Source organism: Mustela nivalis (genome assembly GCF_964662115.1).
Source record: "Mustela nivalis genome assembly, chromosome: 10".
NCBI lineage: Eukaryota > Metazoa > Chordata > Mammalia > Carnivora > Mustelidae > Mustela > Mustela nivalis.
The window spans coordinates 11,009,204-11,036,565 of NC_139029.1; the positions used below are offsets into that span (position 1 = coordinate 11,009,204).

General features: G+C 50.1%; 1 protein-coding gene across 3 annotated transcripts; it reads right to left on the reverse strand.

The window, feature by feature from the left end:
• Positions 1-237: 237 nt before the first annotated feature.
• Positions 238-27,251, reverse strand: SDHB (succinate dehydrogenase complex iron sulfur subunit B). 3 transcript variants are annotated; one of them, XM_082687677.1, is made up of 9 exons: positions 26,963-27,083; positions 25,606-25,714; positions 16,446-16,573; positions 10,464-10,752; positions 7,901-8,037; positions 7,165-7,281; positions 4,574-4,675; positions 3,070-3,192; positions 238-468 (listed from the first exon to the last, which is right to left on the reverse strand). In XM_082687677.1, exons 4-9 carry the CDS (start codon positions 10,657-10,659, stop codon positions 391-393), a joined length of 753 nt encoding a protein of 250 aa, XP_082543803.1. In that variant the 5' UTR covers positions 10,660-10,752; positions 16,446-16,573; positions 25,606-25,714; positions 26,963-27,083; the 3' UTR covers positions 238-390. The 3 variants fall into 3 exon arrangements, with proteins under 3 accessions (XP_082543803.1, XP_082543801.1, XP_082543802.1); XM_082687675.1 differs by lacking the exon at positions 25,606-25,714 and having other exon boundaries at positions 10,464-10,549; positions 26,963-27,251; XM_082687676.1 differs by lacking the exon at positions 25,606-25,714 and having other exon boundaries at positions 26,963-27,151.
• Between the last annotated feature and the right edge of the window lie 111 nt (positions 27,252-27,362).

Consider the following 27,362-nt stretch of genomic DNA (forward strand, 5'->3'; position numbering starts at 1 on the left):
TGAGACGGCCAGTCACCCACCTCCCAGTACAGACGGACAAACGGCGAGACTAGAGGAACCCACCCAAGGGTGTGGAGCTGGGAAGGGGCAAAGGGAACCCCCTGCACATTCCCTGGTGCAGACGGCCCCGCCCCACCCCCCAGGGGCTCAGCAGGAGCCGGCCCCTCTCCGAGGACAGTGACTCTTCCTTCTGGCGCCCGTGCATTCCTCTTCAGGGAGCAAAAGGAACAGGCTTGCTTTTTTGTTAATAAAGTAGAATAACATTTATTTATTTCTTAAAATCTTTATTATACATGCTGTATTCATGGAAAACCAAGACCTCTGAAGGGACTCGGACTGGAGATACAGCACGTCTAGCCGAGCTGGCTGTCATGCTGAGTGTGGGACCAGTTACACGGACGCCTTCTTCCCCTTATAGGTGGCCATCATTTTCTTGATTTCAGCAATAGCTTTGCCTGGATTCAGCCCCTTGAGAAAAGAGAAGAGAATTGATACCACCAGGTCAGCGAGGCCGAATGAAGAACCCAGCACCTTGGGCAAACTCCCCAGTGGGACAGGGACAAAGCAAGGTGGATGCAAACCTCACCCTTCCAAAGCCAGAGGGTCGGGCTCAGGGCTCTCCAACCTTCACCTGCACTGGCCTCCTGGTTGGTGGTGAGAGCCTTGCCCAGGGCTGACAACACGCACCCCCACCCCTGTGTGTACACACATCCAGAAGAGGGCGGCTCTTCCATGGCCATGGCCAGTGTCCCAAGCAGCCAGCTGCCCTTGGATCCTTACACATTGCCCAGGGCATACACACGCCCTCCTGGGTGACCCGAGCCTGGTGGGTGGCCCCTCCCAAGCGCCATCGGCCGTCTGGCCCACACTGGTTCTGCAGGAGGCACCACAATGAAACCCTGTGCAGACCTGCCGACCGCCTACAGGTAGGCAGACACGTGAAGATGTGAAAAACAGACAAGGGCTCCTCGGAGGTTAGAAGAGAGTGCAGCGTTTTAGCAGGACAGCTCTAATCCTGACGCTTAAGGGTGTGGGAAGAGGCCCAGAAGACCGCTCGTGAAGATCCCGAGCAGGAAGCAAAGTCTGTTGCCTCTAACACCCAGGAACTGGCCAAGGACACGTGGCCATGCCCTCTGAGGGGCAAGAAATTCAGGGCTGAGTTTGTACACACACACATCGTCAACAGGCACGCAGAGAAGACTGAGCAAGGAGGGGAGGGAGAGGGGACATTTGTAACAGCTTTCTCCCTGGTGCCAAGCGCCCAGCTCTGCCTGAGACCAAGCCAGCTCGGCCCCCTGGTCCTGCCCAGATCTCCCCCCAGGCCTGGCCCTGGGAACCCCCTGCCCACAGACTCCCCAGGGCCTGATGCCCTATGGTCAGGCCCAGCCCCCCATCCTGGGCTATGCGGCTGCTGCTGTGTGCCCTGCGGTCCCCGCACAAGGCCACCACCCCCTTCTGCCCGCTGTGGTGTGGTCCAGCGCACCAGGATGCCTTCCGCGGAGACCCGCAGGCCGACGTGGACTCCGCCACCTGGAGGCTCCAGACGGTGGGGAGCTTCGGTACGCCGTCTACTCTCCCTCACTCGGCATAGTCTATACCGGTGACTGCCTCATCCCACCCAGCTGGGAAGCTTTTGTCTGTGCAACTCAACCGCCAAAAAAAGCACGTCTGTGGTGGGAAAAAAAGTGTGTGGAAAGGAGGAAAAAAAGAAAAAGAAACGAGATCTTCAGAGAGAAAGGGAGCAAGGACACTCTTCAAAGACTGCTCCAGAATGGTCTCCCAAGTAAATTAAGGGGAAAAGGCAGTGTGAGACGGAATAGGAGCGGCGTGCGTTCGTGCACAGCATGGAAACGCCGCAAGGGCCTCCGTGGCGCCCCTGCCCACCCCCGTTTACCGCTGGACCTCGGGGGTCTGTGCCCACCAGCACGCCTGGGGCAGCAGAAGAGCCGGGTCAGGGAGTCTGGGGGGCTGCTTTCCTGGCCCTGTCCCAACAGCGACCTCAGCAGGTGGCTGGCAGCCCACCCCCCGTGCCCGGGGCTCAGCGTCCCCATCTGTGGAAGGGACCCTTCCAGCTCACACAACCCAGGCCTCGTGTAGTCCCTCAGGTCACGGAAGGCCTCTGTCCCTGTCTGCTGCGAAAACACCTGCCCGGGAACGCACCTCCGGAGCCCAGACCGGGCTCCCGTGTGTGGGCCCAGCTACTAACGGCTCACGCATGCCAGGCCGGAGCCTGTGCTCTCCCTCACCAGGGGCCCCCCCAGGCCCCACTGCTGGCCAGTCATGAGAAGCACCGTGAGACAGGGGGCCCTGGAAACAGTCTCCAGGCAAAAAAGCAGGGAATTACCCAGTCTCATTTCCTGTTTAAGCTATGCTATCTCCCCCCACCTCCTTTTTAAAAATTCCCAACTGGTCACCCTAGAGTTTTCCATCTTGCTGCCTGTTCCCTCGCTGCCTCTCTCAGGGACCCCGTTCTGCCCCCAGTCTCTGCTCACAGGGCAGCCGTGTCCGGAGCCGCGTGGCCCCGGGCGCTCCCTGCCCACTGAGCAGACCAGGGTCGGCACCTGAGCGGGGGGCAGCCAGGCCGCAGCGGGCCATCCTGCTGGCGTGCGGGCCCCACAGGCAGGCTGAGAGATGGGCAGTGGCGGGAGCCGAAGTTCAAGGGGAGCGCAGGAAGGGGAAGATGAGCGGGACTGGGGACAGTGTGGAGAGAGCGAGCCCTGACCCAGGGACACCGGGGACAAAGGGGCCGCTGTGAGAGCATGACGCGCTAGCAGCAGCGTTGCGAGCGGAGACCCTGCGACACGGAGCAGGGATCCAGTCCCCACAGCTACCCGCCTTCGGCCACCTCTCGAGGCTCCTACCCAGTCAGGGAGAGCGAGGACAGGTTCCTGCTTGCGGACTCCTGGGGCGTGGCGACTCCCCCAGGCCCGTGTGTGCCCCGCAAGGACCCCTTTCTCCGGAGGGGGAGGGCCCGCGCCAGTCTGGTCCTCCCAGCTCAGCTCGTCCGGGGGGACATGGCTCTCCAGCCCCTCTCCCGGAGCCCCGCAGGCAGCGCTGGGGCCCGCGTACCTTGGGGCAGGTCCTGGTGCAGTTCATGATGGTGTGGCAGCGGTACAGGGAGAACGGGTCCTGCAGCTTGGCCAGGCGCTCCTCGGTGAAGTCGTCCCTCGAGTCAATCATCCAGCGGTAGGCCTGGGGAGGGGGGCCATGAGCCACGCTGCCACCCCAGCCGGCCCGCTCAGAGCCCCGGGGGAGCAGCAGAAAGGGAGCCTCGGCTGAGAGGCCTGACTCTGCTCTGTGGTTCCTGCCATCTGGCAGGGAGCGTCCCTCCTCGAGAACTGCTCTCTACTACGGTGCCCCCCACCACGGGGCGCAGCACCCCGGGTACCCGGGCGCTTCACCACACGTCATCAGGCACCGTCTCATTATCTCAAGGTGCTCACTGGCTTCCTGCCCGGATTCTGAGTGCGGGAAGGCAGGGACGGTGTCACGTGACTGTCTTCACAGCACCAACCCAGGTCTTCTAGTAGACCCATGACTTAGGAGAGCTGTCAGGAGACCGTACGTCTCTTGGTCAGTCTGCCCCCGGGGCCTGGCTCGCAACGGCCGAAGGCAGGCCGGGCTGCTCGCGCAGTGATGCGGGGGCCGCTCCGTTCCCCAGCAACTCACAGCGTGGGGGGCAGAGGCCCACTGTGCATGCGCCTCGTTATTCGATCTTTTGTGTGGACGGAAATCAGTACTGCTAAGCAGTCACACAGCTTGAAACTTCCCTTTTCGTGGGAAGATGAGAAATGAGAACTTGCTTTTTCGAATTGGGAATCTGTGAAAAGCACTGACCGCAAATTGCAAAAGCACAGCTTTCTGGGAACGAAGGCAGTTTCTCTGCAGTGAACTACACACGTTCGCACGTGCACGGAAGAGCAGTGCTGCCTTCTTGTCAAGTAACCCCGAAGCCCAGGACTCCAGGCTTTCATTAGCCTGGAAACCAGTTCCAGCCTTAGAGCTGGGAAGCTGCCCCTCCAAGAACTCTCTCTCCCCTGCTTGCATGTCAGACACCCCTGTCCGAGGGTGCTGGGTGGCCCCCCGACAGATGCGGTCTGCGGGGGGTGGTGGGCGAGAGGGTAGGCAAGAGCCAGCTGCATAGGGGATACGTTTAAACACCTGCAAGGCCTATTTTATCAAAAAGCACGCCAGCACCCCTTGGGGTGGCCTGCAGCACACAGAATGAGTTATTTTGCAGGCGAAGATTTACTGAAAGCCAAGTGAGGACAGTCCTGGTGGTAATGGATGCCCGCTGGGATGCCTGGTTTCCAACAATATACTGTCCTCTTGGACTTCAATTTTTTTTTTTTTTAAAGATTTATTTATTTTTTGGGGGTGGGTGGGGAGAGAGGAGCAGAGGGAGAGAAGCAGATTCAACCCCCCACGTGGAGCCCGACGCAGGGCTGGCTCGGGGCCCTGAGGTCAGGACCTGAGCTGAAGCCGAGAGTCAGCTGCTCCGGCGACTGCTCCAGCCAGGCGCCTAGGCCGCCTCAGCGTCAAGTCCCCGTAGGGCAGCGAGGGAGCGCCTTACCTGCATGAGAACCGCAGGTCCCAGATACTTGTCTCCGTTCCACCAGTAGCTGGGGCAGCTCGTGCTGCAGCAGGCACAGAGGATGCACTCGTACAGCCCGTCCTGCGCGCGGGGGAAAGGGCAGTCAGGATGCGCACGAGACGGCCACGTCTCCAGGTGACAGATCATGATGCTGGGGTTGAGGTGAGAACAAAGCGCCCGCCTGTGTGTGAGTTTCCCTGGCAAAGTCTTAGGGGTGGCTCACGGAGATTATCAGGTTCATGGAAAATGTCTTGGAATTGAATGTACGTGTCTGCTGGGTTAGAACCCAGAGCTGGCACTTGCTCTCTAATAAACACTAACCTCTCAACTGTCTAAAAAAACCATGAAAAAACCAACCAACCCACCCCAAATACCCTACCACCAAGAATGCTCGCTGGGAGCAATGAGGAAGGACCTGCTAACTGGGCCACTGAGGAGTCTACCCTGGTCTCTGCCTGCGCTGGCAAGGGGACGATATCTTAAATAAGCCCCCTGTGCCATGCTCACTTTCCCTCATCTGATCATCCCAACAACCCTATGCTACGGCGTGAGGACTACTGGAGTTGCAGACAGGTTAGGTTATCGGTCCAGAGTCGCACAGCTGCAAGCAGCCAGGCTTGCAGGATGCGACCCAAGTGGTCCAACTCTGGAATACCTCCCTGCACTAGAACCCTGCCATGCTGACTGAATCTGTCCAGCCAGTTCTAAAAAACCAGACATTCTAATTTTGTGAAAACCAGAAACTGATTAAAAGCAGCAAGACAGAGGAGCACAGTGACCTCTGACTGTAACAGATGACACAGAGTTGACAGTCATGACTGTAACCACGAGTCTTTTTAACAAAATCTCTGTTCTGTTCAGAGAGCACGTGGGAGCGTACACTTCCCCACTGGTCTAGAACGCACAGGGCGCCAGGCTCAAGATCTTTCAAGATGGTCATATTCTTTGGTCCACTTACAGAAAAACCTATTAACAAGAAAAGGAACTCACATTTTTGGCCAGAACTTGAAAGATCAAGATGTTTATCCAGCCTTATTTGTAACTGTGAACAACTGGAGAGAATTTCATTGTGCAATAGTAGGTGGACGTTACGTAATGCACAGTGCATCCAACTGAAGTAGCAGAAAGCAACGTCTGGGCAAATGCTTATGAAGAATTCATAAGAACACGGGAAAATGCTCACAGTGATGAAAGTAAAGGCAGGACACAAAGGCATATTTACATTTGATCCCAGCTACAGGAAAATGTAATGTAGCATATAAAAGAAAAAAACAAAAGTATCTGTCCATGGACATTATCCTTGGGTGCTGGAATATTACAGATTATTTACCCACAGTGACCATTATGGCTTTTAAAACTGGGAGAAAATACTCATTTAAGGAAGTGAAAAACGCTTAACAAATTTTTGGTATTTCAAGGTGTAAACTTGGATCATGTAGAAAACGTGCTCAGAGAGACTCTTCGTGCCTTAGTACCGCGCACCCAGCAGGCGGATCCTAGCTGGGGTTGCCTACCGGAGGAATGCAGGAGGGTGAGGTGGCCCAGAGACCAGTTCCAAGCCAACCCTGCGCAGTCATACCCTCTGTGCGAGTCAGGACTGCCGGGCAGAGCGCTGTCCCAAGGACAAGGGACTCCCAACACAGGAGAAAGCTGCCTGCGCAGCACCGCTCTACCCAGAGCGCCAGCACTCCCACAAGGACTGTCCTGTCTTAATTCCATAGGGAAGAGGAGAGGGCCTCAACCATCTGACGTCTAGAAGGTACCGGGCGTTTACTCATCCACGTGCCTAACACGTACCCATAAGTAACCCGCGCCAGGGCCTCGGGACTCAGGAAGGAGTAAGACCCCGCTGCTGCCCCGGAGGAACGCGGGACACGCAGACACGCGGTCCCCTTGGCTCTGTGCAGTCACACTGTCCATGCTGTTGGGTGTTCCTCCCACTGCTCCCTCCCCACAAGGACACTGGAAGTGCCAGGACTGCAGGTCTAAACCAGAGGCTTCTCCAGAGGAGAGCTGGAGAACGGGATCAAAATCCTGAGAATGTTCACTCTAAGACGTCCCAGCCTGGACACCCGAGCGCCAAGAGAGTGACAGGCTGTCACCGCCCCACCCGGCAATCCCCCGGACACTTGGCATTAGGGAAGCACGGCACGGTTCCAGCGCCCGACGGGCGGCCACCTGACACAGGCTGGAGCACGACTGCCAGGGGCCGGCACGTGTCTGACGCGGCCACTCTGTTCAAGAGCAGCTCTGACAGAGCTGTCGCCTCGGCAAGACCTAATCATTTGCATACAGGTTTCCCCTGAAACAACCATCTTGCAACATGGTAATCATCTGCCCTTCCAGGCAGGGCAGCCGTGCTCCGGATCCCTGGTCCACGGGGGGGCCCTTGTGGGATCACATGACCCCCCGGCCCTGAGAGGACGGGGTCTCCTCGGACAGATGCTCTTGCAGTTCCTTTCCAGAACACACTCCATGAACGGTCTGCAGCGTCCCGTGCTGCTACTCCCACCCCATCCCCCCAAGCCACGCTTCCTTGCAAGGCAAGACAATAAATGGGGACTAATGACCAGTTTCTCACGATCTTCTATGGACTGTAGATACTGCTGCTTGCCCTCCTGCGACTCGTCCTTCTTCTTCAAGTAAGGCTCGATGGATTTGTACTGAGCGTAGAAGTTGCTCAGGTCCTGAGGTTAAGAGGAAGACATCGAAAAGAAGGGTCAGAGTCTACTTAATCACTCCCCAGCTTTCGTCTGCACCCTGTTTCTGGGACGCGGCCCACTTCCCCATCCCACACCAGCAGAGGTCTGACTCTCTGCCCCTGGCGTGGACCCACACAAAGATGACAGGAGGAGAAACAGTCACAGGCGTTATTCGCTTCTGGGCCATCTCTCCTCCGCCCACTCGGGAAACCGCGCAATCCCGCAGCCCTGTCGGGGAAGGCGCTCACGCACGGGGAGGCAGAGACTGAAGGACGTGCAACAACCGGTGCCTTCCCCGCTGGTATTTTCCACATGAATTCTTTGTAGTTAACGGCCAAATTCTTCATTCCAGGACTGTTCCAGTTCTAAAATCCTATGCCCTGTTATTCCCCAACAATCCTCTCCAACGAGAGGCTGGAGAATCTTCTAGGCCTGTTTATCTTCTACTGTTCAAATTCCTTCGTTAAACTCAGGAGGAAAGCCTGCCCCAGCGAAGGGTAACACATCTCTCCCTCACGCACACCTCTTCCCTTCTCCCCCCCAAATAAAAAACGGGGTGGGGCGAGTGGGGGAGAGGGTGGGACGGGGGGAGGCAGAAACTCACGGGAACAAGGTCCTTTATCACATACATATGCGGAAGAGGGTAGATTTTTGAGACTTTGCTGAGGTTGGTGTCGATCCTGCGGGTGCAAGCCAGAGTGTTGCCTCCGTTGATGTTCATGGCACAAGAGCCACAGATGCCTGAGAGAGAACGCATTTAGCACTTCCTCACCCAGGGCCCGTCAGTCCAGCTTCAAACTCTTTTTCTGCAATGTCGTTCCCCCGCCAGCAGGAGCGTCTTCCTTCTCCATCTTACCGCCTGGAATACAGATCTAATGACAGTAGCTCCAAATGCCGTTTTGTGACCATGAGGCAACCCGTCTGTGGAACCTGCGCGCTACAGGCGGTATTGGAGACAGAAGGGGATTGGGGCACTGTGGGCATCATGGACTTCCCACACCAGTCCTCATGCATTTTCGGAAATAAATCAGCACCCCAACCCCTTTTTAAAAAGCCTGTTATTGGTCCTCAAACTGTGACAGAATGGACCCACAAGGAAACTGACTCTGTGCTGGTCATCTTCCAGCTGAGGCCTGGACACAGATAACCCACACACAACTCTTATTCTATCGTCCCCACTGAACTAGCAGCGCAGCAGCTGCCCTGGGGACACGACACCCACAGACCGCCTGAACACTGCCTTGCCAGGGAGAAGAATGAACTCACTTACGTGTAAGCAAAACAAACCAAGCAAAAATAAGGTGTTGACCAAGGACCCTGAAAATGACACTTTCCTTGCCGTGTATGGGAAGTTCCTCGGTATTTCGGAGTTTAAAGAGGACCAAGCAATCTGAACCCACTTTTCTGAAGCTGTTTTTTCAGAAATGTGATTACTTATGAGACCTGCACTGGGCTATCATTTTAGGAAGACCACCCCCTCTTCTTCTGTAAATCTTTTTTTTTTCCTTTCTTTTAAAGATTTTACTTGAGAGAGAGACAGAGGGAGAGCACAGAGGGAGGTGAGAAGCAGACGCCCCGCTGAGCAGGGAGCCCGATGTGGGGTTCGATCCCAGGTCCCTAAGATTGTGACCTGAGCTGGCAGATGCTTAACCGACTGAGCCATCCAGGCATCCTCCTGTAAATCTTAGTGTAAGTGTATAAGAGACAACAAAGACCCATCATAAGCAAATACTCCTAAAGTTTCCCAGGAGACCGAATGCTATCAAAATATTTACGTGTGCCCAGCATCCAACCAGAGAAGTATGCTCTTGTAAGAAATCAAATACAATTAAAAAAAAAAAAATCCAGGGAGTCTTCTCTGAAAAAGGCTCCCATGGAAATTCTCGTAACAGTCAATGAGGGAATCAAAAGGAGTGGCAATCAGTAATCCTGCCTCATACTTTTTAGTCCAGATGGGTCACATCCTGTGTTCTTGGCTCTGAAGAAGTCTTATGGGAAAGGCTCCTGAAAAGCATCTCTATGTCGCGCGCTGCCAGGACACCCACGGGAAGGCCGGCAGTCCATCACAGCCGAGGGTTCCCTAACAGCAGGACTCCGCACGGCTACCATACTGTCTGTCAGCGTTTGGTGCACTAACTCTCATCCTCTACAATTAGCTGAATCAAAGCAGATGTCTTGGCAGGACTGAAATACTTGAAATGTATACAGCAGAACACAGGCAAAAAGTGACAGGCCAAGACCTATAGTGATGTTTCCCTTTCTGGAAGGTCAGTTCAGGAAGAAGCTTCCTACTGGTCGTGGCTCAAGCGACCCTGTTTGGTTTGATCCCAGGTTTTGCAAGCCTGGAGAGCCAGCAGAGTGTACCGCCTAAGCGCAATTCCGGAATCTGACAACTCTGGCTGACTCCTGGCTCCTCACTATCTGCGTGCTTTTTGGAGTCCCTTAACCTCCCTGGGCCTAAATGCTAATAGTGCTGGTCTAGCCCTGTCCACTGCACAGAACAGAGCCTGCTACACTGACGGGGCTCTATGGCCATCAGGACCCGTCAGCCCTGGTGCCATCCCTCTGTGATTTTTGCTCCGTCCGAGCACAGCTGAAGGATTATTTACGAGTTTTCTTAGAATCAACTCATTTTTACTTAAACTTATATTAAAAAACTAGATCACTGTTCCATGGTCATTAGTAATTATATTTTTCTAACATGTCACCTAAATACACAGCTATTGCCATGAAAAACACTGCCTGCCTGTGAACACTGTCTGAACTCAGCTCCTGTGGTGCCAGCAGCACACCGCGGGAAACACTGTTCCCACCCAGAAGGGTCCTCCTGAGCAGCTGCTCTATACACATGGACACACATAATGCTGGGAGCCTGGGGGGGTGCACTGTACCCCGACTAGAAACTCTCCACTGTCTCCCCCCACCCCCCTCCCGTGAATGAACTCCGCAGGGGTGCCCTGGTGGCTGCCAGCAGGTGGGAGAAGCTCCGGACGGGAAGGAAACTCAGAAACCGGAACCCGTACTACACTTGGAATATCTGGCGCATTTACCCAAGGAAAGGGAAGCGCAATGCCCAGCAAGGTCCCCTGGCAGAAGGCCAGCCGGTCGTGGCAGGCCCTGGACCAGAGCCCAAGCATTTGAAGCCTAACAAGGAAGGAAATGCTTACCTTCTCTACATGATCTTCGGAAGGTCAAGGTAGAATCAATTTCATTCTTAATCTTGATTAAAGCATCCAACACCATAGGACCACATCTGCCCGGAAACAAGAGAACACCCCAGTTGTACTGACGGAAGTTCAGGGTCCCTGCTGCAGTCCAGTATGATCTGAGATGCTGCACACAGTAGCTGCTCTTCTCATCCATTTGGTTTTCTCAGGGCACACTCAATTTTTTCCACGCTTTTGTGTGTATTCCTTTGCATTTTCAGCATGGCGGAGTCACACCGCGTATGCATTTCTAGGAAAAGAAAAGCTACAGGAGACAGTCTCCCAACTCGACAGCGCTGCGAGCGTCCACCCGCGTGGGGGCAGTGAGCGGGGGGTGGGAAGGGCCGCAGCACTGTGCCTGGACGCTGCAGAGCAGGCCTGGCGTCTGGGAGCCCGGGCAGCGTCCAGGCTTGGACACTGACCAGGTTCTCAGCAAACCCCTTCCTCAGCTCCCCACCTGCAAAGCAGAGAGCAGCAGTTGCATCTCACAGGACTACGCTGGGTGAACGGATGGATCTGGGAGAAGATGAGGCGGGGAGCGCCTGCTCCATTTGCTCAGTTTAACGCCACTATTATCCTCGAGGGTGCAGTTCTGTGGAACGGCTCAAGCTCTCTGAGCCTGCTTCTTTCTTTCTTTCTTTCTTTTTTTTAAAGATTTTTATTTGTTTATTTGACAGACAGAGATTACAAGTAGACAGAGAGGCAGGCAGAGAGAGAGGGAAGCAGGCTCTCCGCTGAGCAGAGAGCCCGATGCGGGACTCGATCCCAGGACCTGAGCCGAAGGCAGCGGCTTAACCCACTGAGCCACCCAGGCGCCCGAGCCTGCTTCTTTCTTATCCGTAAAATGGAACTGATCTTTACGTCACAGGCTTGTTAGAAAAATACCTAAAAAGCCGCACTTTTCATGGTAGCTGGCACACAGACCAGTGCTCAACAAACCTGTTTCTGGCCGCTGCCCTGTGTACTTCCCAGGCATGGCATTTAAAAACACACGCCCCCTTCCCCAAACAGCCTTTAGCATGACTCGGACTTTTTTTCCCCTAGTTTTACTGATCTCATGGCCAAGGTGTGGATTTAAGGTGTTTACCAGGAGAGCGGGGTGCCTGGGTGGCTCAGTGGGTTAAGCTGCTGCCTTTGGCTCAGGTCATGATCTCAGGGTCCTGGGATCGAGTCCCACATCGGGCTCTCTGCTCGGCAGGGAGCCTGCTTCCTCCTTCTCTCTCTGCCTGCCTCTCCATCTACTTGTGATTTCTCTCTGTCAAATAAATAAATAAAATCTTTAAAAAAAAAAAAAGGTGTTTACCAGGAGAGTGTGGCACAGAACTGGGCGTGTCTGTTGTGAAATGATCACCAGGATGAGATTAGCTACCTTGCTGTCGGCAGTCTATCTTGCCAGTCTATCTTGCAACGTGTAAATACCCCACAGCCCTATCTTTGCTAAGATCAGGAACTGTGACCTTAACAACCTCTGATATTTGAGGAGGGAGAAGTGTTGTCAGTGTTTTTAATGGGAGATCTCTGAAAATCATAGTGGCTGAATTATGTCATAAAATCAGAGATTTTTCTGCACTCACTGTTAACTGAAAGTCTGCTCTGTGCCAGGTTCTGGTCGGGATGCTGGAGGTGCACCAGAGAACAGAACACATGAAAACCCACGCCCGCGTGGCACATTCCTTCTGGTCAACCAATGCCGGACACTGTCCACTGTGTTCTCTGCCCCTCTACTTACAGGATCTGGGAACGTTTTTTTAAAGGCAGTTTTTTCAAAGCTGTGAACCTTTCACCTGCTCACCAAATATGTAGCTTCTGGAACCGAGCAACCTTGCAACATGAGCTGGGTGTCCCACATTGGAACTCAGTCTGCCGCCATGGAGACAGTGTCAGATCCCTCCTCAGACTCTCCCAAGTCCAGGGTGTCCCCTGTGCTCCGAATGGCTGGCTACAAATCAGAGATTCTCACGATCCCTTCCTTGCGTTTGGTAATTGCTACAGAGGCTCACACAATTTAGAGCACAGTTAACTTACTAGACCATGATTTAGTAGAACAGCCAAATGGAAGAGATGCACAGAGCCACGCCCTCTCCCTACAACTCCACGAGTTCACCCACCCAAGTTCTCTGAACCCCACACTTCATGAATTTTAGCAATGTTTCAGTGCCTCAGTGAGACTGAGTAATGGCTATTGGTTTAAGTGATTCGACCTTTAACTCCTCCCTCTTCCCAGGTCAAGGGGTAGGGTGAGGGACCCAAACTTCCAAAGAGGATTGGTTCCTCCCACTGAAGTAGGAGAAACCACCTCATTAACATAAATGCCAATGGCCAAAAGGGGCTTGTTATGAATAACAAAGGACCACCCACTTTACCTTTATTATTTATCCAGAGCTATTTCAGGAACTGGGAGCAAAACCAAATTATAATAATACAAGATGACCTTGTAGCTCTTATTTCTTAGGATTTACAAGGGTTTTGGGAGCCAGAAAGCCTGGACAAGACCTAAATATATACCACAAATCTGTTATCTGATGCTAACCCTCCCCCCCTCCCTCACACAGCCCTCAACCAGCAACTGGCTATTTGAGTTCTAATTTGGATAGTGGAATTACCCAATTTTCAAATTACCCAATTTGAAAAAGGCAATTTTTCAAAACACAGATTTAAATGCTTACATCGTTAAACTGACCTCTTCCTCTTAGGATATTACTATCCTCTTAGGATACTTTTAAATCTAAGAAGACCACACCCCTTCCTGAGGTTTCATGAATACACAGAATTTTCTCCTAGCTTTTACATCTCTAAATATATAGGTATGGAATGGCGGGGGCAGAGGGCCAGAATCCCAAGCGGTTCCATGCCCTGCACGGAGCCCAGTGGGGCTCCATCCCAGGACCCTGAGATCATGACCTGAGCAGAAACCAAGAGTCAGATGCTCAATGGCTGAGCATCCCAGAAGCCCCTGCATCGTATTTTATTTATCTTTTTAAAAAAGATTTTATTTATTTATTTGACAGATCAGAAGTACGCAGAGAGAGGAGGATGCAGGCTCCCCGCTGAGCAGACAGGACCCTGGGATCATGACCAGGGCTGAAGGCAGAGGCTTTAACCCACTGAGCCACCCCGGTGCCCTGACCCTGATTGTTTATTTATGTATAGCAGGCACCCAAGAGCAGGGGGAGCAGCAGAGAAGAGAGCATCTCAAGCGGACTCTGCAGAGCGTGGAGGCTGACATGGGGCTTGATTCTACATCCTCAAGATCATGACCTGAACTGAAATCGAGCTGCTTAACCAACTGAGCCATCCAGGTGCCCCCCAATTTTTTTTAAGCAACAATATGGGCTGAATTCCCAACTTGGACAGAGTCCATAAATAGAACCAGCCCCCCCCACCCCGCCCCATTTTCTGGCTGCTGTAGGAGCCATACAGTGTACCTTCCCGTTTTTCAGTCATTAAGTCTGGTTTAATTTTTGCTCTTGTACCGCCACATCAACTGGGGTCTGCCCTCAGGAAGGAGCACCCAAAAACCTGTTCATCTGCCCAGCAGCATTCTGTTCTTCCAAGCACCAATGGCCTGCCCTCCTAGTATCTGCCTGTGACGGCTACTCTCCTGTGCCCACAGGACATTACTTCTGACGTTTTGTCCGAAGTTTTCCAAAGTTTACAGCTATTGTTCCGAAGTTTTCCAAAGTTTACAGCTATTGTCTGGGAAAGGGCAATCTGCTGAAAGCTACTCTACTCTGACTGGAAGTCAATGTAATTCCTCTTTAAAATTTTATCATTTGGGGCATTTGGGTGGCTCAGTGGGTTAAGTAAGCATCTGCCTCTGGCCCAGGTCATGGTTTCAGGGTCCTGGGACCGAGCCCCACATCAGGCTCTCTGCTCAACAGGGAGCCTGCTCCCAACCCGCTCCCCCACCTACTTGTGATCTTTAAAATCTTTAAAAAAAATTTTATCATTAAAAATTACTAATGAGGGCGCCTGGGTGGCTCAGTGGTTAAGCCGCTGCCTTCGGCTCAGGTCATGATCTCAGGGTCCTGGGATCGAGTCCTGCATCGGGCTCTCTGCTCAGCAGGGAGCCTGCTTCCTCCTCTCTCTCTCTCTCTGCCTGCCTCTCTGCCTACTTGTGATTTCTCTCTATTAAATAAATAAATAAAATCTTTAAAAAAAAAAAATTACTAATGAATTTAACTCATCCAGTTTTAGCCTCATTCTGTAAGTTTTGATTTGCAATGCTTTTATTTTCCAAGCAGCTAACAATATTTTACATTATTCCTTAATAAAGCAGTTTTTTAAAAGAGTGCTTTCTAATTTTCAAGTAGTTCAGAGTCTTTTGCTTCTGATGTGAATTTTTAGTTTTATTGTATCAGGGACAGAAAATTGGCCTGGGGGGCACCTGTGTGGCTCAGTCAGTTAAGCGTCTGCCTTTGGCTCAGGTAATCATCTCAGGGGCCTGGGACTGAGCCCCATGTTGGGCTCCCTGCCCAGTGGGGAGGCTGCTTCTCCCTCTCTGCCCCTCCCCCTGATGTGCTCGCTCTGTCAAATAATAAAGATCTTAAAAAAAAAAAAAGTGCCCTGTATAATTTCCTTTTCTTTGAATTTTACGTATAATTTTTGGTTGCTGAATATTTGGTAATTGTCTGCTTGACAAGGTTATAGATCAAGAACTTATGTGTTGATACAGAGCCAAAGAAAAGTGTGCATAGTGTTTGTTTTCAAACCATTTTCTGGCACCACAGAAGCTTTTGTTCAACAGAAATAAAATACTTCTTCACTGACAAATGAAAGAGGTCATAAAATAGAGAAGTTCTGGTTATGCTGGGGAGAGGAGGGGGGGCTGGGTGGGGGGCCCAGTGGGAAGCTCGAGCCCCAGTTCACTCCTCTTCCTTCCCTTTGGCTACCTGTGGAGATCCTTCAGAGTGGAAACCGATTAAAGACAGTACCTCAGAGACAGAGGAAGGACTCAAGCTGCTGTTGGGGCCTCTGGAGGCCAGACTATGAGCCACGAAGCAAAGAGGCCTAAAAGCTGGAAGTAGCCCTAAGCTTACAGCCAACGAGGTAACAGGCACCTCGCTTTTGCAATGGTAAGGAACTGAATTCTGCCAACAGCCTGAAAAACAGAAAATGGATTTCACCTTAGTCTCCAGAAAGGAACATGGCCTGCTGACACCTTGATTTTAGTCTGATGAAACCTTCACCAGACTTCTAACCTGCACAACTGGGAGATAATAAACCCATGCTGTTTTAAGCCACTAAGTTTGTGGCACTTTGAAGATTTTATTTATTTATTTGATAGAGAGTGAGAGAGAGAATGACAGGGGAGAAGGTCAGAGGGAGAAGCAGACTCCTCATGGAGCTGGGGTCCCAGGATTCTGGGATCATGACCCGAGTGGAAGGCAGTTGCTTAACCAACTGAGCCACCCAGGCCCCCGTTTGTGGCACTTTGATGGGACAGAAATGGAAAAAATAATAGAGGTACAAACTGTTAATATTTTCGCTACATTCCTCTCGTCCTATCACCATTGCAGCCAAATCTGTGGTGTCTACCCGCTCTACCCATACTCCTAGGCGTTTGTGGTCTTCCGATTTGGGGAAAGGAAAGACATTTTTCAAAAAGTTGTTGTTCTTGGTATTAATTTTTTCTTTTTTCTTTTTAAGTAGGCTCCAAGCCCAGAGTAGAGCCCAACATGGGGGGTTGAACTCCAAACCCTTAGATCAAGACCTAACCTGAAACCAAGAGTCAAATGTCTAATTGACTGAACCTTCCAGGAGTCCCTGGTTATCTTTCTGAATCAGACCCGCACCTCATTCTTATTTGAAAAAGAGAGATAAATTCCAGACCACCGAATGGTCTGTTTTTAAACCTTCCAAGGATGCAAAAAGCATGTCCCTCAATCAGATCAAGAGTTCACTTCTATTTATCAAATACCTAGCTCTCACACAGATACTCACTTATTCAAATCAATTTCGTAAGTTTGCATACGGGGTTTATCTCCAGTCTTGTCTGGGTCCCATCGGTAGATGGCAAATTTCTTGATTCGGGGAGCTGCAGCGGCCGCTGTCTGGGCCCCCCGGCAGGCCTGCAATTGAAAAATTCAGCAAGAGTAAAAAAAATATTAAAATTGCAAGATAAATCCTGTGCGTAGCTGGCACTATGAACTTCCACACTGGATACAAGCCCACGCGTGACTGACACACAGTGTCTGTATGCACAGAGGGGGAAGGGCAGAGGGAGAGTCTAAAGCAAACTCCTCGCTGAGTACAGAGCCCAACGCGGAGCTCTGATCCGTAACCCGGAGAGCCACCAAGGTACCTCCTGGTAAGAGTCTTCCTGAGAAAGGCAATGAATCATTTGATAATCCAACAAATACTAATAAGCACCTAGCACATACCAGACAAGGTGCCGCGAGCGGGTGAAGCAGCACATAATGAAACGGTCTTTGCCCTCACAGAATCTACTCTGTATGAGCAAGAAAGAAATTTAATTAATTTATTTGACACAGAGCGAGCGAGCGAGCACGTGTGTGCACACACTAGCGACTGCACAGACAGGGGAGCAGCATGGAGGAGAGGCAGAAGCAGAATCCCTACTGAGCAAGGAGCCTGATGCAGGGCTCGAGCCCAGGACCCTGGAATCATGACCTGAGCGAAGACAGATGCTCAACTGACTGAGCCACCCAGAAGCCCCAGCATGAGAGAAATGAAATATTCTTAATACAGTATAAAGAGGGAAGAACACAGTAGACTTGTGCTAGGACGAGACTGGGTTAGTCCCCATAAGGGATATTCAAGCCGTGGCCCGACGCGTAGGGCTCAGGGGAAGGAGTGGGGTGTATAAACGGAGGGAACACCACGTGTGGAGGCCCGGATGGGGGAGAGCACAGCACATCTGGGAGACCCTAGAGAAGTCTGAGCGAGGGAAGCTTGAGTAAGGATGGTGGTGGCAGATGTGAGGTCAAGATTTTGATTTTATGCTAAGAGCGAGAGGCCAGCACAAACAATCAGGTGGGAGACATAATCATGTTTATTTCGGAGAAGACTATCCCTGGCTTGAAGGAAGAACTGTCAGACAACACGTAGAGAAACCAGCAGAAAGCTACTGGAGTTGTCAAAATGAGATGCTGGTGCTTTTGGATTAGGTGTCCTCGTCAGTTTGGGCTGCCGTGACAAGATGCCGAAGCCTGGGTGGCTTAAACAACACTTGTTTCTCACAGATCTGGAGGCTGGGAAGTCCAAGATCAAGGTGTCAGGCAGACTTGGTGTCTGATGCGGACCCTCTTCTTGGTTTACAGATGGCTGCTTTCTTGCCTGTCCTCATGTGGCAGAGAGATCTTGTCTTTTCCTATTTTTTAAGGGCACCAGTCCTGTCCTAAGGGCCCCCTCCTCATGACCTTATCTAACCCTAATGCCCTCTCACAGGCTCCATCTTCAAGCACCATCACAGTGGAGGTTGGGTTTCCAGGTATGAATTCTGGGGGAAACACAAACATTCAGGGCACAGGAAAGGAGAGAACACATTTAGGGAACTAACAAACAGCCGAGTCCTGTTCTCTAGGATGATTCTATTCCATCTCCTGGACATTCCGTCTCTGCCAGCGGCTCTCGCACCAAGAGCCCAGAACCCTGGAGTGCCACTGCAGGGACTGCTACGAGAGGGTTGGGTGAAGAGGCCTGGTCTGACTCCTTCCTTCCTACACCGGAACAGCTTCCTCCTACGAACATATTTGCCAAAAGGGTGCTATTGCTTAAGAATTTTGTATTTAAATTCATACTCATTTTTAAAGCCACTATTTATGATGAGCTGATGAGAGTGGCCATGACTGGAACCCAAGTCTGCCTGTCTGACTCCAGGACCCAGGTTCTTAAATACTGTCCTACCTGCTTATCTGTGAATATCTGCAGGTCTCTTCTCAGTTCTTTTTATGTCTTTGAGGGCATGTATACTAGAGTTCTCCTAATAGAATCAGAAGTATGTGTATTTACATATACATGTCTACATATGTATGAAAAAATATATACTTATACATATTTATAAGAAGAGATTTTATTACAAGAAATTGGGTCATGATTCTGGAGGATAAGTGCCACGAGCTGTAGCTGGCAAGCTGGAGACCCAGGAGAGCCAAGGATGTAAATCCAGCCCGAGCCTGGAGGCCCATGTTGAGCCAGGAAAGCTGATGATACGGTTCTAGCTCAAAGGACAGCAGGTTTAAGACCCAAGAAGAGTTGATATTCCGTTGGAGAGCAGCCAGGCAGGAGAAATTCCTTCTTATTTGGAGGAAGAGGAGCCTTTTGGTCTATTATGCCCTTAGCTGATTGGATAAGGCTCACCCTCATCCAAGGGGGACTTTTAGTTATTTGAGAGAGAAAGAGTGCAGAGTTAGAGGGCAAAGGGAGAAGGAGCAGCAGAGGGAGAGGGAGAAGCAGGCTCCCCACTGAGCAGGGAGCCTGATGTGGGGCTCGATCCCAGGACCCTGAGACCATGACCTGAGCCACCTAGGTCTATTAATTTAAATGTTAAACTCATCCAAAAACACCGTCACAGAAATACCCAGAATGTTGGACCAACTATCTGGGCACCCTGTGGCCCAGCTGACACATAAAATTAACCATTCAGAGCACGGAACAGGTTACATTTTACATCTCCCAGCATGCCTGGTCCAGGTCTTTGCGTTCAGCAGTTCAATTTATGGTTAGGAATAACTGAAGCAAAATGCAAAAAATTATATACTGGAACTTAAATAAATTTAAGAAAGGAAAAAAGCAAAAAGCAAAACTTGAGCATTAAACTAATACCAACATGCTGTCCCCACCGCATAGCCCTTGAAAATCTTTCATCCAAGTGGAGGACACCAGGCGAGTCCCCTGGGCCCTACATGCGAAGCAGCGAGGTTGGGTGGGGAGGTCGGTCGTCAGATCCTGTCAGTCCAAAGAGCAACCAGCAGCTGAGCCCCCGGTTTGTATGCAGACACATGCAGACTATCTCCCAGGCCAGCTAGTTCTCTTATAAGCTGGTAAAAAAAAAGATGAAACTGGGAAGGTTAACTGTGTAACTACAAGAAACGTGATGGTCTTACCTACTGGCAAAAAAGTGTCCTGAATTAGGTGAGGCTGAAAATCTGAACATCAGCTCTCAGTATGAGAAAAGGAAACACAGAGAAAATATGAGAATGAAAGTGAAGATAAAGTAGTATTTTCCTTTATCACCAACCTGACTCGGATCAGCAGTAAAAGGAAAGTCATTTTTACAACTGAATGTCTCCCATTAGGGACTCCATCTTCTCCCCCTCCCCCCTTTTTAAAGAATTAAAGGCAGGATTCTCTTCTAGTCCGTTCTAGTTTATTTATTTTTAAGCTCTACAGGGGGCTTGAACTCACAACCTGGAGATCAAGGGTGAATGAGCCAGCCAGGCACCCGCCCCCCGCCGCCCCACTCCATTTTGTAAAATGGCAGAACATGTGGTTAGTGCCACCCTGTGGCATGTAAGACAAAGTGGAGGAAGTGAAAAGATCACTCGAGATACTCCAGCAGCTTTCTGCTTGCTTAGTGCCCCCACCTTGTTTTGGTTAGATTTAATGAGGTATAACTCATTACAATAAATTTTACCATTTTTTTTTTAAAGATTTTATTTTATTTGACAGAGAGAGATCACAGGTAGGCAGAGAGGCTAGCAGGGAGAAAGAGAGGGAAGCAGGCTCCCTGCTGAGCAGAGAGCCCGATGCGGGACTCGATCCCATGACTCTGAGATCAAGGCAGCGGCATAACCCACTGAGCCACCCAGGCGCCCTAAATTTTACCATTTTAAGTGTATAGTTTGATGAGTTTTAATGAAGTGGTATAACTCCTACCGTAATTATGACAGAACATTTCCATCCATTCAGAAAGTTCTCTAGTTTTCCTTTAAAATCAGTGCCCTATCCTATCCCTTGTAACTAATGTGCTTTCTATCACTACAGATTTGCCTGTTACAGAATTCCACATCAATGCAATCAGAGAATCTTGGGTCTAGCTTCTTTCGCTCGACATAATGCTTCCGGGATCAATTCAGTGTTGTGTATGTCCAGGATTTGTTGCTTTTTTAAAAAAATTGAACTTTTCATTTTGAGATACAGAATCACATGCGTTTCTAAGAAATAATGAGATCTCTCAAATCCTTTACTCAATTTCCCTCATGAAGACACTGCCCCAAACTACAGCACAACCCAGGACCAGAACATCGACACTGATAGACACGGAGCATTCCCATCCCCACAAAGACCCCCAGGGCTGCTCTCTCAAAGCCACACCCACAGCCCTCAGGCCTCCTTCCCTTACTCCTTAAACCCCTAGCCATCACTAATCCGCCTCCATTCCTGTAATTTTGTCATTGCAAGAATGTTATATATAAATGCGATCATCTAGTATGTAAACTTTTGGGATTGGCTTTTCTTTATTCAACATAATTCTCTGGAGGTTCATCCAAGCAGTGTTTCTTTTTTACTACTGAGTAGCGTTTCATGGTATGATGGACTCCCACTGGTTTAGCCATTCTCCCACTGTAGGACATGTGGGTTGTTTCCGGTTTTTGGGTACATGAATGAAGTTACAATGAATATTTGTGAACATGTTTCCATTTCTCTGGGATAAATGCCCAGGAAGGTAACTTGGGCTGTGTGACAGTGACGTGGGTGGCTGCCCTCCCTGTGGTAGGTGGTGGGAGAAAGGGGGACAAAATGCCTTTGAAACACAGAACTCTTTTATTTTTTTGGGGGGGGCCCAGAACATTAGTAAAGCTTGACCTTTTAAAAGAAGCTGGGACTTTGGAGTTGCCAACTCCAGCTCCGTGGCTGTGAAGGCTGCTTTAGTAGTTCTGTCAGGGGGCAAAGTCACCCAGTCCCAGGAAACTCAGTCTCACTCCCACAAAGGCTTATCAAAGGTGACGGCCATCACCGGCCACAGGTCCTCACCTTGACACTTCTGATACTTAAGTCGGCTTCATATCCGCTCTGCAAAATACAAAGGTTTAGATTTGCTCATGCAGATCTTCCCCAATGTGATTAGGGTCCCCCCCAGATCATTTAAATTCTTATCCTACGAATGATGTGAGACAAGAACAATGCAGGGGGGCATCAAAACAGAGTACTACCATAAGGCAATGAGCGCCAACATAAATTTTGGCATACCCCAAAGTGTTACTGATTTTTTCTAAACAACTAATTTAAACTCGTTTTGTATATTTTATACAACACTCAGTAGGATAAGGGGGGAGGGCCAAGAGGAAGGAGAGAAGATATGGAAATCAAAACCACCAGAGGAGGCTGTAGTTCTCTAGTGAAGGAATGGTGGACTATGGCAGCTGCGATAAGACAAATTCGTACAAAAGAGAAATCTTAAAAATTTGTTACATGGGTGTCCTAGGAGAAGGGGGTGGGGAAGCTTCGATTCCCTGAGCCCTTAACACGTGTGAAATGTACTAAATTGTCTCTAATCTTTACCACATCTCAACAACAAAAAAGTTTTATTATTCTCAGTTAAAAAATGAAAATAAAAAATCATACAAGAAAAGAACCAGGATGCAAACACAGGTCCTTAGACTCTAAAGTTCCACCCTACACCCATTCTGTCTGGGGCAAAAATGCGAATCTGAACTAGAACAGTACGAAAAGATAATCCTTCTTCACAAACAAATCTAAGAACACTCAACTCATACAATTAGCAAGTTCTTAGGCCCAGACCTATTCATTTGTTTACTTGCTCAATAAAGAATTACAGAGTGGCTTCCGTGTTCCAGGGACTGTTCTAGGCCCTGGGGATCAAGGGCAAAATACACGTACATTCTGATCCTCACGAAGCTTGCAGGGGCCGGGGGCACACAGATAACACTGACCGTATGTGGGCTCTGGGGGTACGTGTAATGGGGGTGGAAGGGGACAATAAAAAGGAGGGAATGGGGGTCCTGGCTGGAATTCTACAGTTCTAAAAGGGGTGGCCAGAGAAGGCTTCATTAAAAAGGTAACAGTTGAGCAACACCTGAAGGAGGTGAGCAAGCCATGCCTGTACCTAGGGCAAGAGCAAACTGGGCAGAGGGGACACTCTTGGGGTGGGCAACTGTCTGAGGAACACCAAGGCCGTCAATGTAGTTGGGAACAGAGTGAGGGAGAGGGGCAGGAATGGCGAAGGGAATTAGAAAGTTACCAGGAGAGCCAGATCACAAAGGACCTTCTAAGGTCTTGTTTTTTTTTTTTTTTTTTTTTTTTGTTTGTTTTGTTTGGTTTCTCTATGCCCATAATGGGGTTTGAACTCATGACCCTAAGATCAAGAACCACACGCTCTACTGAGCCAGCCAGGTGCCCCTAGCAAATTTCTTTAAATGTACTTGGTGGAGGTTGTATATTTGAGATTCAAACTTTGGAGTACATACATTATTTTTAAAGGTTTTATTTATTTATTTTAGAGAAAGAAATAGAATGTGCAGTTAAAGGCAGAGGGGAGAAAACCTCAAGCAGACTCCATGCTGAGGGGAGAGCCCCATGTGGGCTCCATCTCATGACCCTGCGATCATGACCTGAGCTGAAACCAAGAGTCCAAGGCTCAACTAACCTGAGCCACCCAAGTGCTCCCCACTTTTGGTTAATTAAGTAAGCTCTAGGTCCAAATGACCCCGAGATCAAGAGTAGCATGCTTGACCGACTGAGCCAGCCAGGTGCCCTGGCCTTGTAAAGATTTTTGCTCTTCCGCTGAGTAAGACGAGAACTACTGAAGATTTTGAGCAGAGGAGTGACAGAGTCAGACTTAAGCTTTGGAAGGATCATTTTGGCTTCTGTTATGAAAATCAATCAAAGGCGAAAGCAAAAAAACTAGGTAAGAATTGCAGTAATCAGTCATCAGCTATAAGATGACAATGGCTTGAACTAGGTTGGTGGCTGTGGATGGCAGAAGTGGTAAAGTTTTGAATAGGGTTTTTTTTTTTTTTTAAAGATTTTGGGGCGCCTGGGTGGCTCAGTGGGTTAACCGCTGCCTTCGGCTCAGGTCATGATCTCGAGGTCCTGAGATTGAGTCTCACGTCGGGCTCTCTGCTCAGCGGGGAGCCTGCTTCCCTCTCTCTCTCTCTGCCTGCCTCTCCATCTACTTGTGATTTCTCTCTGTCAAATAAATAAATAAAATCTTAAAAAAAAAATTAAAAAAAAATAAAGATTTTATTTATTTGACAGAGAGAGATGACAAGCAGGCAGAGAGGCAGGCGGAGAGAGAGGAGGAAGCAGGCTCCCTGCTGAGCAGAGAGCCCGACGTGGGGCTCGATCCCAGGACCCTGAGATCATGACCTGAGCCGAAGGCAGCAGCTTAACCCAGAGCCATCCAGATGCCCCTTGAATAGGTTTTAAGAAAGAACTGACAAGAGCTCCTCAGAGACTGGATATGAGAGTGTGGCAAAGAGCAAGGACGACTCCAGTTTCTGGCTCAAGCCACACAGCATAAAGATGAATAGGGAAATGGGGTGGTAGCTGGATTTTTATTTATTTATTTTTAAACAATAGGAGAGATTATAGCATGCTTGCGTGCTGCTGATCTGTTGGCGAGGGAAACACTGCCAGTGGAGGGAAGGGCAGATTCCCTGGAGAACTATCTCTGAATAAGCGATGGGATACAGAGCGCGAATGAAGGGTTAGCCATAGGAGTCCTGCTCATTCTCCCACAGTAACATGAAGAAAAGGAGAATACATGGGCAGAAGTGCGGAGCTGGGAGCAATTTAAGTTTTTTTTTTTTCCTTGTGGTCTCTCCAGCAATTTATACTACAAGCTCAAAGAGGATCCTTCAAAGGCATTTCTACCTTGATCTATAAAACTGAGTATTTACGGCTGAGCATGGCCTTCTAGAAAATCTCAGGTAAGATTAACTCCATAGTTTATAACTGATTTAAGGAAGGTGCCAAGACAATTAACAACTGGACTGAACCAGACTGAAGAGGATGAACAGAGTGAATTCTGGATCATGCTAAAGGCTGCTTGTTATTTTTTCTTTTTTAAAAAATTTATTTATTTGAGAGAGAGAGACAGTGAGAGAGAGCACGAGCGAGAAGATCAGAGGGAGAAGCAGACTCTCTGTGGAGCTGGGAGCCCGATGTGGGACTTGATCCCAGGAACCTGGGATCATGACCTGAGCTGAAGGCAGAGGCTTAACCAACTGAGCCACCCAGGCGCCCCTGCTTGTTATTTCTTTAGGAAACCTTCCTTAAGGAACAGGCTTAGAGCTCAATAGAGCAGACAAATATTTGGAAAAGAAAGATGTGGAAACGGGAGAGGAGGAAGAGAAAGAAGTCTGCATAAGCCTGAGTAAAACAGAAGGTGCAGGCTTGTTTCCGAAATGTGTGAGTGGCACTGGTTTAAATCCAAGCTCTACCACTTAGTAGCTGTGTGTTCTTTGGTAAACTACTGAACCTCTCTGATTCTATCTCCTCTTCTGTATAAAGAGAAGAGAATATTAGTATCTACCTCGTAAGATTAAACTGGAGGGTCAAGTGGCTAGCACAGACCGTAATATAATTTCTGCTTTTCAACACTGGCAATATCATCAGTTTCTGTATCATTCTGATGGGCAGACAGGTATCCTAAGACCTGCCAGTGCTGAGCGCAATGAGATACACAAATGAGAGAAGGCGCTACTTGCCCTAACGTTGTTCACAATCTAAATGAAGAAATAAGGCAACACAATCAGTAAATACATTATAGCCAAACACTTATAGGCAAGAACTATGATTTGCGGGAGCAGACTAATGCATAAAAGATATTCAGAAGGGAAATCCTGTATCTTAGAGTCCTAGGAACCTGAGTATCACCTTACATAATACACCAAGCTCATTATTTGATTCTTTTTTAAAAGAATTTTAAGCTTTTTAAAAAGATTTATTTGACAGAGAGAGAGAGCGCGCCGCGCACGAGCAGGAGGAGTTGCCGGGAGAGGGAGAAACCGCCTCCGCTTGCAGACACTTAACGACTGAGCCACCCAGGTGCTCCAGATTATGGGATTCTTTGAGGTGGTTTTTACAGGAACGAATGCTGGAGAGGAGGGACTCTTCAATTTCTCTGCCCTCAGGAAACCCTGCCAACGGCCTCACCTGGAATTACGAAACTGACCTATGAAATTAGCCTTCTCCTCACTCATTCACGTAAGAGGGACCTTAGAACTCTTCTCATTGGTAGGGCTCTCACAACTTCACTGCTTGCTCAGCAACTATAAAAGGAACTGGTAAACAAGGTCATTATTAGTCATCAATTTAACGCTCAGAGGGCTCGAACTTGAGGCTCTGGTAGGCGGTCCTCCTTCCCTATCTCCCCTTTTCAGAGAGACTATAAAATGAGTTGTCTGAGTTCACAGCCAGCATACTGGAAAGAGCTAGTACCAGAAGACAGGCCATACATACTGTCTGATAGGGCCAGAGCAGTATTTAGAGGGAGATATCTTCACCTAAGCGCAAGAAGGGGAAAGGAACTAGTAATTCATGGTTCACCTGTGTCCAGATCTGTGCTAGGAGTTTTTTCTCATATCATGTTAAAAAAAAAACCTGGATTTAGGTCTATCAGTTCTTGGCCATGATATTCTGAACAAGTACAATTTTCTTTCTGGGCCCTCAGTTTTCAAACTGAGGAGGTAAGAACTGTTAATTACCCACCTGCAGAGGTTGTTGAGGAGCCCAGAAGAGGAAACAGACTTGAAAAGAATTTGTAAATTTTTAGTCCCTTATGGGTGCAATGGCAATTCCCCCCCCCTTACAAACAGCCCCATTTAGAACGCAGATCAGAAGCGTGTGGTTTCCTGACCATACAAGGGGGGTGTGGGGAGACGTACCACTGCACACCCAGTAATATAAACAAATACAGGAAGGCAGCGCCAAGCTCTGTACCTATGAGATCCATGCCAAAACTCACGCTCGGTATTGTTGTATGCCCTTTAGAGACAGAGACATTGAAGAGACACTGAGAGGAGGACACCCAGTCTTTCCCGCAGGCCCCCGCCAGAGGAAGGGCCCAGTCCGTATTTACTGAGCCCTCGGTCTTGCACGCTGGAGGAGAGACCTCCGTTCCCAGTTCCCATCCCTCCCACTCCCGCAGGTCTGTCTCTCCCACAGCGGCTAGTTTGAAGACACAGAAAGAGCTTAGAGCCCAAAGGTCTGGATTATAATTCTGCCTCCAACAGTGTTACTCGCTTGCCATGTGACCTTGGGCAACTCGAGACACCTCTCCGAACTTTTTTCCCGTATCTTTAAAAAAAAACCGTCTCCGCCTTGACAACCTCCCAGGCTGCGGCTAGGCGCAGAAGGATAACGGACAGGGATGCTCTAGGCCCAGACCCGAGCACTACGCAGCGGGAGCGGGTCCTCCCCTTCCCCGAGGCCTTGCGCTGTGCTCCCTCGGCAACCTTCACGGCCCCTTGAGCAACAAGCCGTCTCCATCCCTCTCCTGCCTGCCCTCTCCCTCCCGTCCCGCACCTCACCTGCAGGCAGGCCCCGCCAAGGGCTGCAGCCGGGAACCGGCGTTTCAAGGAGACTCCGACCACCGCCGCCATCTTGGCTTCTGACGTCGCGCCCCACCCCTTAACCCCGAGGTCGCTCTCCGCCGTCGTCCCACCGAGCACCGCGGCGCCCAGCCAGCGTCCACCCAGGACCCGCTAGCCGCGCTGGAGCCGTCGAGTGGGAGGCGGTTCCTGTTTCCCGAATGGGCGGAGGGAAGGCGGAGAAAGAAAACGCGAGCATGCGCAGTTGTGCGTGCGCGGCGCATGCCCACTTGGCCTCCCGCCTTTCAAAGGTGACCTTCCAAGAAGGGGGCGGAGTCTGGAAGGGAGGGTGTTGTAAGAACCCGGGCTAAGACCGTGGGGTGGGGAGGAGCCCTCCGAT

Excerpts from the sequence above, each read along its gene's own strand:
- SDHB (XM_082687675.1), bottom strand. The coding sequence starts at position 27,034 with ATGGCGGCGGTGGTCGGAGTCTCCTTGAAACGCCGGTTCCCGGCTGCA. Across the intron at positions 8,038-10,463 it reads CCGAAGATCATGTAGAGAAG|GCATCTGTGGCTCTTGTGCC; the intron begins GTAAGCATTTCC and ends GTTCTCTCTCAG. Across the intron at positions 7,282-7,900 it reads TGATAAAGGACCTTGTTCCC|GACCTGAGCAACTTCTACGC; the intron begins GTGAGTTTCTGC and ends TCTTAACCTCAG.